This window comes from Moschus berezovskii, chromosome 1 (genome assembly GCF_049115385.1).
Source record: "Moschus berezovskii isolate FMDL1 chromosome 1, NW_MosBer_1.0, whole genome shotgun sequence".
Classification (NCBI taxonomy): domain Eukaryota; kingdom Metazoa; phylum Chordata; class Mammalia; order Artiodactyla; family Moschidae; genus Moschus; species Moschus berezovskii.
In genome coordinates, this window is record NC_142460.1 from 22623346 (window position 1) to 22636802 (window position 13457).

The following is a 13457-nucleotide window of genomic DNA, read 5'->3' on the forward strand; positions in this document are numbered from 1 at the left end:
TTGCTGTGTAAAATATATCCTATGAAAATAAGGAGGAAAATGTCTTCTAGCCTTTTCTATGCATATTTGAAATTAAATATTTTACAAAATCATGTTTGAGGAAATACAACTCTTATTCCTCTTTCACCTAAATGTAGGACATGCAAGGCTATAATGTAGTTTCACCATCTTTCATGGACCTGGATCCCTTCTGTCTTATTCTGTAATCCTTGAAAATGCTTCCATCCAAGTGTCCTGAACTAGCTAACGTGACCTTTCAGGAAAGAGGGGAGTGAAGGATAGTGGAGAACCCCCTCCTGAGGATCCTTCCTGGAAATGATAAATAACCTTTCTACTTCCTCTTGACCAGAACTTCGTCACTATCCCACGCCCTGCTCCAAGGAAAATAAGTCCACTTGGGGCAGCCAGATGCTCCACTATTTTTGAGAGTTCTCTGACTAAGGCCCAAGGAGTGATTAATACTGGGGGACGACCATCACTTGCTTAATGAGGAAAGTAATGTTATGTAATTCTGAGAAAACGAAATAGAAGAGATGGGTAAATTTAGATTCAGGACGAAACCACAGGCACCCAAACGTGCTGTTTTCATTGACACTCATTCACTGTTCTTTGTTAGGCTGTAGGAACAACGCTGTATCATTTAGAGAGAATCTCAAGAAATCGGTGTAACCTGATGCTAGAGTTTGGGACTGTGACCAGAAGGACATCTGATTCCTTGGAGACCTGGCATACATTCTGTTACTATTATTATGTATTTTTACTGAGCCGACTCATTGGAAAAGACCCTGGTGCTGGGAAAGACAGGGTGGGAGGCAAAGGGGGTGGCGTAGCATGAGATGGTTGGATATCACCGACTCAGTGGATGAAAGTCTGAGCAAACTCCGGAAGACAGTGAAGGACAGGGAAACCTGGTGTGTTGCCGTCCATGGGGTTGCAAAGGGTCAGACGTGCCTGAGTAACTGAACAGCAACAGCGACTGATTATTTCAGACAGCGATCGCGTTTGCCCTGCTTTCGTTTATAGTTTGAATCTAGAAAGGACCCTCAAAGTTCCCATGCATGTGAGCCATGGATGAAATGCTTTGGGAGGTGGGCTCGGTGTTGGCTGACGTGACTTTTGGAGGGTGGGACTTAGTGGGGACTGTGGGGAGCAGGCCACTGGTCCTGACTACCTCTTGTTGATTCCCTCTTGCCGTCCTTAGGTGGCTGCCCGCACTGGTGAAACTGGAGTCAGAAGACGTACTCAGGCCATGTCCCGATCCGCAAGCAAGAGAAGGAGCAGGTTTTCTTCTCTTTGGGGTCTGGACACTACCTCTAAAAAGAAGCAGGGACGCCCAAGCATCAATCAGGTGGGTTCCAGGGTGGATGAGAAAGCAAGCGTAGGTTACTTCCACGGACACGTCACTTTGGGATGTGCGTGCATCTGTGCATTGCTTCTTGCTTGATGCCCAGTGTTACACCACTTCAACTAGCTGAAGCAAAGATAGTTGTGCTAGATGCTTTAAATAGATAATGTACACCCATAACACTGAACTCTGCTATTAGTCTATCACCAAGCTCCTGTCTCCCACCTGCATCCTTTCCAAACCCTGGTTAATTACAGACGTACTGAAAGTGCACTTCTTCCTGAGTCTTCCGGAAAAGAGCAGGGCTTGATGATGAAGCCAAGTGGGCACCTGAGCAGTCTTTTTATGCTTCCTCTGGCGTTGGATCAAAGGCCTCCTCCAGGGCAATCTGATTATTTCTTTGCCCTTGACTATTTGGGGTTGACATTAAAATGGCTGCCTACCAATATGAGGAGCCAGGCGTCTGAGAGCACGTACTCACCACCGTGACTTCCATCTCCCGAGGTAGCAGGGCTTGAGGGGACCTGTCTCAGTGTGTCATGAGTGGTATCCCGTAGGGTGCTGCATCACTGGGTCCCTAACACCCAAATGCTCTGGCCTCATCACTTTTGACTTTTACTAGTGAAGACCACTTTCCTGCCGGAGTTACTTCTGGGGAACTCTCTTTCCGTTGTCATCCTCCTTCCTTGGCTTTGGAAAACAAGTGGCCCCAGAGCTGCTCTGATGATGGGCGTGGAAAGAACATAGGAAGGGGAGAATGTCCAGTTCGTGAGCTGTAGAGGCACTGAGCATTTGGAGTTTGTGATTAGGATTGCCAATTTGACCTGTTCTCTCTGAGCCCTTATGCAAATTGAGACAGATCCATTGACTGACTCAGTAAAAAAAGATCTTGTTTATTTGGCTAGTTCAGCCATTAGTTTACTTAGGAACGACATTTAAAAGAGAAATTTGGCCTGGGATGTAGAAACAATGAGCAGATGGGGAGACCCTGAGCAGTCATGCTGTTTGTTCTCTGGTCTTTGGGGGAGAGAAGCGCGTCAAGTTGGCTGCCTAGAGTCTTGCTTCTGTGTAAATTCGAAGAATAAACTGGAGGAAAGTCAATATTTCAGTGGAAAAAATCACACACAAGATGTGATGACTCTTGATTAAACATGCAAAAAGGTGACCTTAGCAGTCAGCATTTCTTGCCTCGTTTTGGGAGGTGCTGGTATTGTTTTGTGTGCATCCTTACAGGTGACTCAGACCATCACTATAAATATATGCCAAGATTTGTAGTTGGCAACTCGACTTGCATTTCTCTTCTGTTAAAAGCCTTATTTCAGGGACTTCACTGGCGATCCAGTGGTCAAGACTGTGCTTCCACTGCAAAGGGCATGGGTTCGATCCTTGATTTGGGAACAGAGATCCCACATGCCACACGGAGCAGCCAATAAATAAAATAATAAAATAAAAGATATCTTAATAAAGGAGCTTTAGTTCTTTCATGTGCTTCTACTTTATGGGTGCCTGCTTATGTTATAGTCCATTGCTGCTGAAATATATGCCTGGATTTAAACGAATCCAAAAGAAGTTTTAGCTATTTCTTTTAATCAAAGGATCATGTGATGTTATATAACCAATTCTTGTTATTCTCTCTTATAGTAGGAGTTTTAAAAAACCTCTTAGCCATAAGCATACCAATAGAAATTTACTTGTTAATTTAGTACTTTGAAACAGATGAAAATTGTATGCTTCTATATATCTCATTTGTTTTGGGGCAAAAGCTTTTTCTTGATTACATACTTTGTACCAACAGTACACTATCAGTTGAGAGCCAGTATATAAAATTTCTCACGTTCACGTGTTCAGGTTTTGACTACCTAGTGGCATTGGTACCCTGATGTGGTTTTAGTCATATCTTTTTAAAGTTGAATTATAATTGCTGTGCAATGGTGTATTAGTATCTGCTGTGCAATGAAGTGAGTCAGCTATATACATACATATATCTCCTTTTGGACCTCTTTCCATCCATCTCTCATCCCACCCATCTAGGTCATTACGGAGGACCGAACTGAGCTCCCTGCACGATACACCAGCTTCCCACTAGCTATTTATTTTCACACACGGTACTATGTATTTGTCAAACCTAATCTCCCAATTCGCAGTCATATATGTAAGTTTCTAGGATTCAGTAAATTTCCAAGGGTAGACATATTTCTATTTTTTAAATAAGAAACTTTTCCATGGTGTTGTGGTAATACAATTCTAAATGTATGTTCTCAGGTTTTGAGGATTTTTTAAGTTTTTTACTTATGTATTTGTTTATTTTTAAATACTTTGGCCACACCTCGTGGCATTTGGGACCTCAGTTCTCAAACTGGGGATCGAACCCATGCCCCCTGCGTTGCAAATGTGGAGTCTTAACCGCTGGACCGTCAGGGAAGTCCCCTTAGTTCTGAGGATTAAAACATAAACTAATTATTATTGGTAAATATATGATTAGGTGTGTGGCACTGTAGCTGAAACTGTTCATTGTGAAAGAATCTGGTCCATTGCATTTGTAAGCTGCTGCTGCTGCTGGTGCTAAGTCACTTCAGTTGTGTCCGACTCTGTGTGACCCCATAGACGGAAGCCCACCAGGCTCCCCCGTCCCTGGGATTCTCCAAGCAAGACCACTGGAGCGGGTTGCCATTTCCTTCTCCAATGTGTGAAAGTGAAAAGTGAAAGTGAAGTCGCTCAGTCGTGTCCGACCCTTAGCGACCCCACGGACTGCAGCCTACCAGTCTCCTCCATCTAATTCATCTAAATTTAAAGAAAAGAATCTAGTTCTATAAGCCAATTTTAAAAAATTGTCCGAGAGTTAGGGAGTGATCCCGACAGAGGAATGGTTTTCATGGTCTGCTAGCTTATAAATTGTTTTACCTACTTGAGAGTTTGATGTGAGAGTATGTGAAACTTTTGTAATGTTTTCTAATAGCCATGCCCATTTCCATCCCCTTCTCACGCTTCATTTGCCCTTTTGCCCAAATTCCTTTTTAAGATGATGCTTTTGTATATGCAGGTGTTCGGTGAGGGAACTGAGGCTGTAAAGAAATCTTTAGAGGGAATATTTGATGACACTGTTCCAGATGGCAAGGTAAAAATAAACACATGTTCCTTTTCTAAAAGTACCACAAATACATCAACATTTCACAGTGGATTCTTGGGATCCTAAAATTAAGTAGACTCAGTATTAGAAACTGAAATAATCAGTCCTTTAAAAGTATGTAACTGGTTGAGAAGAGATGGAAAACTTGATTACAGTAAGACATTCACCTGCTGACATAACATTTTCAGTAATTATCATGTGAATGTTTCCATTTAGAATATGGGGGGAAGTTGGGGTTCTGGGTAGCAGAATATTTTATGCCATTGTAAGTTCCTCTCTTAAACAACTTCCTTCTCAAGAGGTGAGTTTGTACTGGTCTCCCTCTGTACCCACACATGCTATTTTGCTTCGATTAATTTCAAAGAACTGTTCTAATGGTATGTTCTTTTAAAAATAAAAATACATTTGCCTCCCAAGGCAAGTATCCAGTTATAAATCTCCAGACTTGGTTTAACCTTGTACTTGGATTTAAAAGGGTCTTTCAAACTGCTCTGATTGAAAGCCCATAAAGAATATTGATTTTTTTTTCCCTAGGCTGCTATTTTTAGCCTCTAAATGAATGGACATCCCTCATTTGAAAGACCCTAATGGTGATACCAACAGGCTCTTTGTTGGGGGAAGGGGTGGGAGTTCTGGTGTTGATAATGTGACCTTGGTATGATCCTTCTGTTCGCTGACTCAGAATCAATATGATGGAGTTCAGCTTTCAGTTGCCATGCAACCAGGCAGTGGCTTGTCCCATGTTCTAGATAGAGCCCAGCTTCTGAAATCAGAGTTCTGGCTACTGGGGGGAGTGGGGGGGAGTGTGGTCACGGAGGGGCCTTTTTCTCCCTTTGATACCTAACTACTTTTGGATTTTGTCATTGTAGATATCAAGATAGCTGTCCTTGGAAATACTCATCAGTAATCACTGTCTCTCTCTGATGAAATCTCATGAAGTTAAATCACTGTCCTTATGTGCAATCCTAGCACAGTTTCTGTGTTCATGTTTTCATGTCTGAAGTTAGGTAATTCATCTTGAATACCATAATTAGTACACTTTTAACGTAGGCATGTTTTCCCCAGGCACACAGATCCTGGAAACTGCAAAAATTGTTCCTTTGGATTTCTGTCACTCTTCTCGTTTTTCCGAGATACCCCTTTATTTTTACTCCTTGGCTGGAATGCCTTGTACTCAAAGAGCAGTTTAGATGCAGAATTTGGGCTGATCTCGTGCTAGGACCATTTCTTTAAGGTGGCGGGTGGGGACAGAGTGGGAAGATTCCAATTATAGTTAATGGGATTTGGGCAAGTTGGTTGCGTTTTGACAGTGCCTTCCCTGGGGTTCAATTTATCAGTGAAAGCCAAACCATTCAAAGGCAGAGCTGAAGTTGTCTTCTCCATTGTAGGATTTAGTTTAGTAGCCTTTACAGAAACATGTCCCCTATTCCGGGATCTGATCTTTTTACATATGGAAGGTGTTACATTACTACCTCTCTTGTTTGTTCTTATACTCTGCTGATGGCAGCACAGTTTCAGTAATCTATAGGTACATGTTTACCAGTCCGTGGATATAAACCAATAACCAAGGCTTATTTCTTACTACCTGTTGAGCATCAGCATTATTTTTACCTTGCTGAAATCTAAAGAAATTATTTCTTTGCTTACTCCAGAGAGACTAGGTTCCTAATATTTCATCAACCTGTGGAGTGTTTTTTCTTTAGCTGTTTAGCTGGCTTAGATATAACCCAGCTGCTGAGTACCTAGGTAGGACCTGGCTCCTCCCACTCTTAGAAACTTGGTACTGTTCCCTGATTCAGAGGATGGGCTGATGGCAGCAGCCTGAGGAAAGGCAGAAAGCTCATCTGTGGAGTTCTCTGTTCCTCAGAAGGGAAATGCAGCTCTCCGTCTCTCCCAGAGCTGTGCCAGGGGTTAAATGTGAGCACAGAAATGATGCTGGTTGTCAGCAGCTTGGTTTGGAACACCATCTTTAAGAATTTCCTTGGAGCCTCCTGGTTGCCTTTGAAGCGTACAGCTCATAAGGGTACAGAGTCTTCCCGGAGGACTCTCAGCTCTAAATTGGAAGTGGCTTTATGGAAGAAATCATAGCAAGAAAGCCAAAGTGAATGGACGGTCCATTTCTTTCTTTCTTCCAAACTTTGATACCCACTCAGTCATGCAGTGCCCACCTGTGGATGCATGGGTCAGGTGTGGGGTCTGCGTCTCAGCTGCGACATCTCGCCCACCCCTAGAAAGCTCCTTTCTGTATAATTTTCCTCTCTCTGAGGGTCCCCTCTATCCTTCACCACTGCCACCACACTTCTGCCACCGGGCCCTTTTCTTCGGAATAGATAATCCCTGTGTGCTCTCGGGGTCTGAGATCCCCAGAGACTGACTTGTGCTCTGCTAACTTTATTTCTTATCCTAGAGGGAGAAAGAAATGGTCTTACCCGCCGTCCACCAGCACAATCCCGACTGTGACATTTGGGTCCACGAGTATTTCTCCCCGTCCTGGTTCTGCCTACCGAACAATCAGCCAGCCCTGACGGTCATCCGGCCGGGGGACACGGCCCGGGACACCTTGGAGCTGATCTGCAAGGTATGAGGCCACTGGGGGTTATTTGCATTGGAGGACTCCATGGACACTCAGACACTGGTGGCAGAGGAGGGTTCTTGAAGGAAAACCTTCATTTCATTCCAGAGCAGTGTTGGATCCCTTTGTGATAATATGCATGATGGATGGGTGTGAATTCTTCCACACTAGGAGGAGAGGGATTCTCTTAGTAGCTTCTTGCAACATGTGTTCTTGCTAGATTTGTGCAAAGCCTATTATGTGTTCATTGCTCAAGTTGTAGAGAATTTAGGTAAAGAACAAAGCTGAAAATTAAAGCACCCTTGCTCAAAAAATTCAGAAGTTGCCTCGGTGAACATGTGGGTGTTGGTCCCTGCTTTCTGTTTGCCACAAGCACACACACATGTGTTCAGTGGCATCATATTGTGTGCACGGAGCTTCCCAGGTGTCTCAGATGGTAAGGAATCTGCCTGCAATGCAGGAGACCCAGGTTCAATGCCTGGGTCAGGAAGATCCCCTGGAGGAGGGAATGGCTACCCTCTCCAGTATTCTTGCCTGAAGAATCCCATGGACAGAGGAGCCTGGTGAGCTATAGTCCGTGAGGTTGCAAAGAGCTGGACTCGACTGAGCGGTCAACACCCCACTTTATCACGTGCACTATTTGTAACCTGCTCTTTGACAGTTTCTAATTCACCATGGGCCTCTGTAGGGTAGGAAAACACTGAAATAGATGCCAAATTTGCGGTCCATGATGAGAAATTCTCCTTCCTGTGAACACACAGTTAGCCTCTTTTTTCTTTTAAAGTGGCAAGTGATTGAGCTCCCTTCCTCTGCTTACACCTTAAGTTATAGAAACTCCATGATTGTTTTCACGGTAAGCCCAGTTTCATTTTTTTGGTCCTCCTTGAGTGACAGCTAGATGAACTGGATTGCCTTGAGAGAAGGGAAAGAGGAAAGAACGGGACTTTTCTTACATGTCGGGTTTTTCTTTTCCCTAATTAGTAGCATTAATGGTCTTATTTGGTAGTCATGTTGAGTCTGAGAAGAAATGGTACGTCCCCATTGTACAGATGAGAAGGTGAGGCTCAGAAAGCCCTGGTTCCTTGCCTGAGCTCACACCACAGTCATAGTCACTTTTTTTCCCTTTCAATACTTTTATATATTTATTTACTTTTTGGCTGTGCTGGGTCTTCGGTGCTCCTTGGGCTTTTCTCTAGTTGCGGCAAGCAGAGGCTACTCTCTAGTTGCAGTGTGCAGGCTTCCCATTGCAGTGGCGTCTCGTTGTGGAGCACGGGCTCTAGGGCACTTGGGTCAGTAGCTGCTCCCAGGCTCTAGAGCACAGGCTCAGTAGTTGAGGCGCCTCGGCTCTGTTGTTCCGTAGCATGTGGTTTCTTCCCAGATCAGGGATCGAACCTACGTCTCCTGCTTTGGCATGTGGGTTCTTTACCACTGAGTCAGCAGGGAGGCCTGCAAAGGAGGTTTCTAATCTCTATCTGGCCGCTCCAAACTTGGATGGCTTCCTTTGTGCCAAGTAGATGGTTGCAAGAACTGTCAGTCATCTGGAAGGATGGTCCGTAAGGGGTGGAAGAGCCTGGAATATATTCTTAGGGGTGTGAAATGGTCTTCCCTGAGACCAGTAAAGGGAAGGTGGAAGCCTTGTCATAATTTTATCCTAGAAGAAGCTGGATGGATCCAGTGATGTTTTGAACCTTCTCATTTGACACATGCGTGCTAAGTCGCTTCAGTCTTGTCCAGCTCTGTGGACTGTGGAGTCCTGTGGGCTGCAGCCCGCCAGGCTCCTTTGTCCATGGGATTCTTCAGGCAAGAATACTGGAGTGGGTTGCCATGCCCTCCTCCAGGGGATCTTCCCCACCCAGGGATTAAACCCAACTCTCTTACGTCTCCTGCATTGGCAGGCGGATTCTTTACCACTAGCACCGCCTGGGAAGCCCTTGTTCAGTTCAAGTGGTTTATAGATATGGAATAGCTTTCACTGTCTCAACTAGTAACTCAGTTGTTCTGCCATCAGCAATTTTTGTACTTAACAAAAAGTACAAATCACTAGGACTTGGTAAGGGAAAAATCTGGCTTCATGTGAAGGAGAAATAGAACACTGTGGCTCAAATAAGCCTATCAGATCATCTCTCTGGAGGAAAAGTAGAAGGACCATTTGTTTCAGGGCAAAGCTGAAAATCAGCCCCCACATGGGTGTTAAAAATAAGTGATACACCATTGCATGCTTCTACTCCTTCATGTACACGAATTCTAGCTTTTTAGAGATAATGGCATTTCTGTTCACATTTTTTATTTTAATTACTTAACGAAATTAGTCTATTGAGGATTTCTGCATCATTCTATTTATAGATGAGCACGATTCTTTAGAGACCCATTAATGTTCTGCCGAGCTGTGGGAGTTATTCTCAGAACTGCAGCTGAAGGTGTCAGAAGTAGGGCTCTGGGTTTTTCATATTAGCTGAGCTCTGGAGGGGCCTTCCAAAGAGTAGCATTGTTCTGGCGCCTCCTGTATACACTGACATTAGACTCCATCAGGAATCGGAGGTTATGTCAGAGTTTAGCAATAAACATTGTTGAAAAATTAAACAGTGAGTGGGAAAAATAGTGATTTTAGGTACTTTTCAAGCTTTTGCTTTGACAGAAACTAAGGGGATGAAGGACAACTTCCAGGGCAACTTAGAGACCATCTTTAATTAATGAGTTAGACCAGCTGCCCTTATAAAGGGTTTTATCACTTGATGGGATTTTAATGGTGTCATTGTGACATACATCCCTTTCTCTAACAATAAAGTGTTTTTATTGTTTTTCTTGAATCCTCAGACTTTTTTTCCCCTCCAAAACATAGAACTAGAGATAAAAGCAATATGGTGTGGAACACGCTTACATCTCTTGAGTTTAAAAACAGAAAACTTTGGTGTGTACTTTAAGAAATTGATGGTCCCCAGAAAAGCATTTGTGTAGGGTAAATTATATAGTGTGCCCAGAGCCATGTGCCTTCTAAAGCTGACTGCTTCTTTAGGAAACACTTTATTGTAATTAGTGGAGCCGATTTTATTCTTCAGAGGGAAAGAGATAATAGGGAAAACAGTGCCACATGTTATTAATGATCTAATTAACATTGAGTAATTTTTCCCCCCTTAGAGGAGGCACCAGAAAACAACGGTGATTGTCAGAACTGTCTGTCTTTTATTTCTTTATTGCTGTTCTCGATGCTGGTGATGGGTGCTCTCACTAATATTTAATAATCAATCTTTTTCTTCTCTCTCTTGCATTCAGCTCATTCTCTTTCCTATTCTGTCTGATCCACATCATTTCACATCAGTCTGTCATCTGCCATCCGAGCACCAGTCCAGTTCTGGTATAGTAACTGTTTCAAGATCTACATTTCATGTGCAATTCATGCTTTGAATGTTATGAAAGTGATTGTTACTAAATATAGCAGGAAGCATGTTGGCCTGTGGGTTGTGAATATATTCTGATCATTGCCATCACTAAAGTAATTACAAAGAAATTCAGTCATTCATACTCAGCTGTTACTATTCACGTGTGACCGTGGGCATCTTTTTCATGCCTTCACCATGTAGACCTGTGACTTTTTCCTAATGAACGTGGGCATTAAAAAAAATACGAAGATCATCTTGAAGGGCGGAATAAATATCTTAGAAATCCCGCAGTAGCACTGTGTGTGTGTGCACGCGTGGATCTGTATGTCCTAACTGCATGCATTTATGTTTTCCGAAGAAGTTTGACTCAAATGGAAGAATATGAGCAGAAAAGAGCCAAATGTTGATGGATTTGAAGAATCTGTTTTAATGGGCTCAGATTACTTATTGAAAATACCTACCTTATGTTTTAAAATTTCATCCTTTGGAGGAGTCATAGAAACATGTCAATTTTTAAGAAGTATGCTAACTACACTGAATAATACTTGTTTTATGGTATAATTTGTGGCTTCATTGTCTCAAAATGAATCAAATGCTAAGTAACTTAAGTAAGTAAATGTTGGAAAACTAATTTGGACTGTTTTAAGTTTTTTCCTGTCTGAATTTCTCCCGAGTTAGGAAATTTTCTCTTGAAAATTTTATGAGTCTAATACAGGGCACGGCTTAGTGACTGAACAGCAACAATAACAAATAATGCAGGCCACATCTTAGAATTACTGTCTTAAAATATTCATTAATATTTGGAATTCTTGCACATAGATGTGTTACAAACATGGTAAGTTGTTGTTTTTTTTTTTTTTTAAAAAAAAACACCTTGATATTGACTTGCAAATAGTGGAGGATCTTGAAATTCTTAAGACTGCTGATAATCTTAATTCATTAAGATTTTCTCTTTATGTTAGACCAGCCATGACTCACTAGGGCTCATAATTGAGAAACATTTCCCCAAATGAGAAGACACACTGGTATATTGAGTCAAAGTCCCATTTTTAGGGTAACTATTTACTGATCGAACCGCAGACTCCTGGGTTGCAAGTAAGACCATTATCATTTTTGTGTTTGTTGTGTGTGCTCAGCTTTGTCTTCCTGTGTTATCAGGCGTTATTGTAACTTAAAGAAGTTTGAAACTGGGGTGGAGGAGGGAATGCGGCGGGCACCACCCTGTTACCGCCGCTCTGTTCTCTTTGTTAAACAGTGCAGGCTCTTGTTTACTGTCCTCTGTGCCTCTGTGTAAATGTGCTCAGCATGGTAGCATTTAAGGGATGGTCTCTCCATCAAAACCACCTTAAGACCTTTGGGGTCTGCCAGTGGACTGTCTCTCACGCTGAGGTTTCAGGAGTCTTGGATGAGGTTGCTATTTGGGTCTGGTTTCCAGAAGACTCTCTAAGTGGCAGCTCTGTTGGGAATGTCCACAAAATATTTATTGATGATGTCGATAAGATTTCCCAGTGGGTTTGTTCCTGTTGATCAAGACCCCATGAAGTTTCATTTCTCTTTCCCTCCTACCTCAGTTAGAAACAGATGGCGAAGCAAAATATTTTGCTTCCATTAATAATTAAAGATTTCCGTGGGTGTCTTGGTCCATGGGAAGCATTTGCAGCTTCTGTCTCCATGAGGTAAACTTTTCTTGCATATCACAGCACTCTTCAGTATTATTACTTTGTTGTTTGTCTCTGTGGCTCTCTGAGAAGTAGTAGCTAACACACTTTGAAGCTCCCCTGCCTTTGTTTCCCGGGTTTCCCCATCCACCCTGGTTATTTTGCAAGAACAGTCTGGGTCTGGGAGTCATTGAGCGTTTGGTTTTCAGCACCCACAGCAATGGAAGAAGAAATGGCACAACCCATCCAGTGTTCTTGCCTGGGAAATCCCGTGGATGGAGGAGCCGGGTGGGCGAGAGTCCAGGGGGTTTTGGAGGAGTCAGGCACAACTGAGTGACCAAACAACAGCAACCCACAGCAAAAGCCCAGAAGCCTGTCCTTGGAAGATGCTGGCTCCGCGGTGCCTGTGTTCAGGCTGTGGCTTCAAGTCGTCACATGACTAGGAAGAGGATGCACATTGGAGGTTCCCAAGAATCGCTGTAGAAAAGATCTTTATCATTCGGCTAGGTGTTTAGAACAAAGTCCCTCCTACTGTCTGTAACTGTGCTTTCTTGACGAAACAGGATCACTGTCTTGCATGTATGTTTATTTACGAAGCAAAGTCGCCAGTGTCCCCACCTCCTGCGTTCTGCGTGCCCTCCACACGCCTGATGACCGCACTTATGTTTGATCAATTTCCCTACTGGCAGTGCTTCTCACGGTGTCTGGCACACTTCAGAGTTTGTTGGGTGTAACTGAATATTTACTGCAATAATTATCAGAAATGTTCTTACTTTGGCCTTAAAATCTTGGTTGAGTTCCATTCAGTCTCTCAGTTGTGTCCGACTCTTTGCAACCCCATGAATTGCAGCACGCCAGGCTTCACTGTCCATCACCAACTCCCGGCGCTTACTCAGACTCATGTCCATCGAGTCGGTGAGGCCATCCAACTATCTCACGCTCTGTTGTCCCCTTCTCCTCCTGCCTTCAATCTTTCCCAGCAAATTTTGGTTGAGGGAGAAGGTAGATAGAGTATTAAGCCAGTGAAAAATAATTTCACTTTGAAAGAATTCTCCTTAGTTGAGTTTCTGTTGTGAAGAGATGATGTTGTATTTATGAAAAATTTCAGACTTACAAAACAGTAGCGATCATGCAATTAACTCCTGGGTTCTAGAATATCAAATTATGTTTCATCCATTTACTCACTGATGCCCACCCCCTGCTCTGAATGGTTTGGGAAGCAAATTCCAGACATCATATCTTTATCCACTAGTAGTACTTTCAGATGAATCTCTAAAAGATAAGGATGCTTTGAAAAAAAAAAGACCCGAGGGAAGCATTTTCTCTCTAGCAATACATTTTCTTGTTGCCTTGTAACTTTTGAAGAACGTTTTTTTCC

The 13457-nt window shown here is 43.0% G+C and overlaps 1 protein-coding gene across 9 annotated transcripts in view; it reads left to right on the plus strand.

Annotated features, from left to right (window-relative positions):
* Window positions 1-13457, plus strand: part of TIAM1 (TIAM Rac1 associated GEF 1) — a 314669-nt gene that overhangs the window by 201289 nt on the left and 99923 nt on the right. For 8 of the 9 annotated variants that reach the window (XM_055421403.2, XM_055421410.2, XM_055421462.2 and 5 more), the window contains 3 exons: window positions 1202-1348; window positions 4386-4460; window positions 6880-7050. In XM_055421403.2, coding sequence (XP_055277378.2) covers window positions 1202-1348; window positions 4386-4460; window positions 6880-7050 — 393 coding nt within the window. The remainder of the gene's footprint in view (window positions 1-1201; window positions 1349-4385; window positions 4461-6879; window positions 7051-13457) is intronic. The other variant, XM_088835877.1, reaches the window with a different exon arrangement.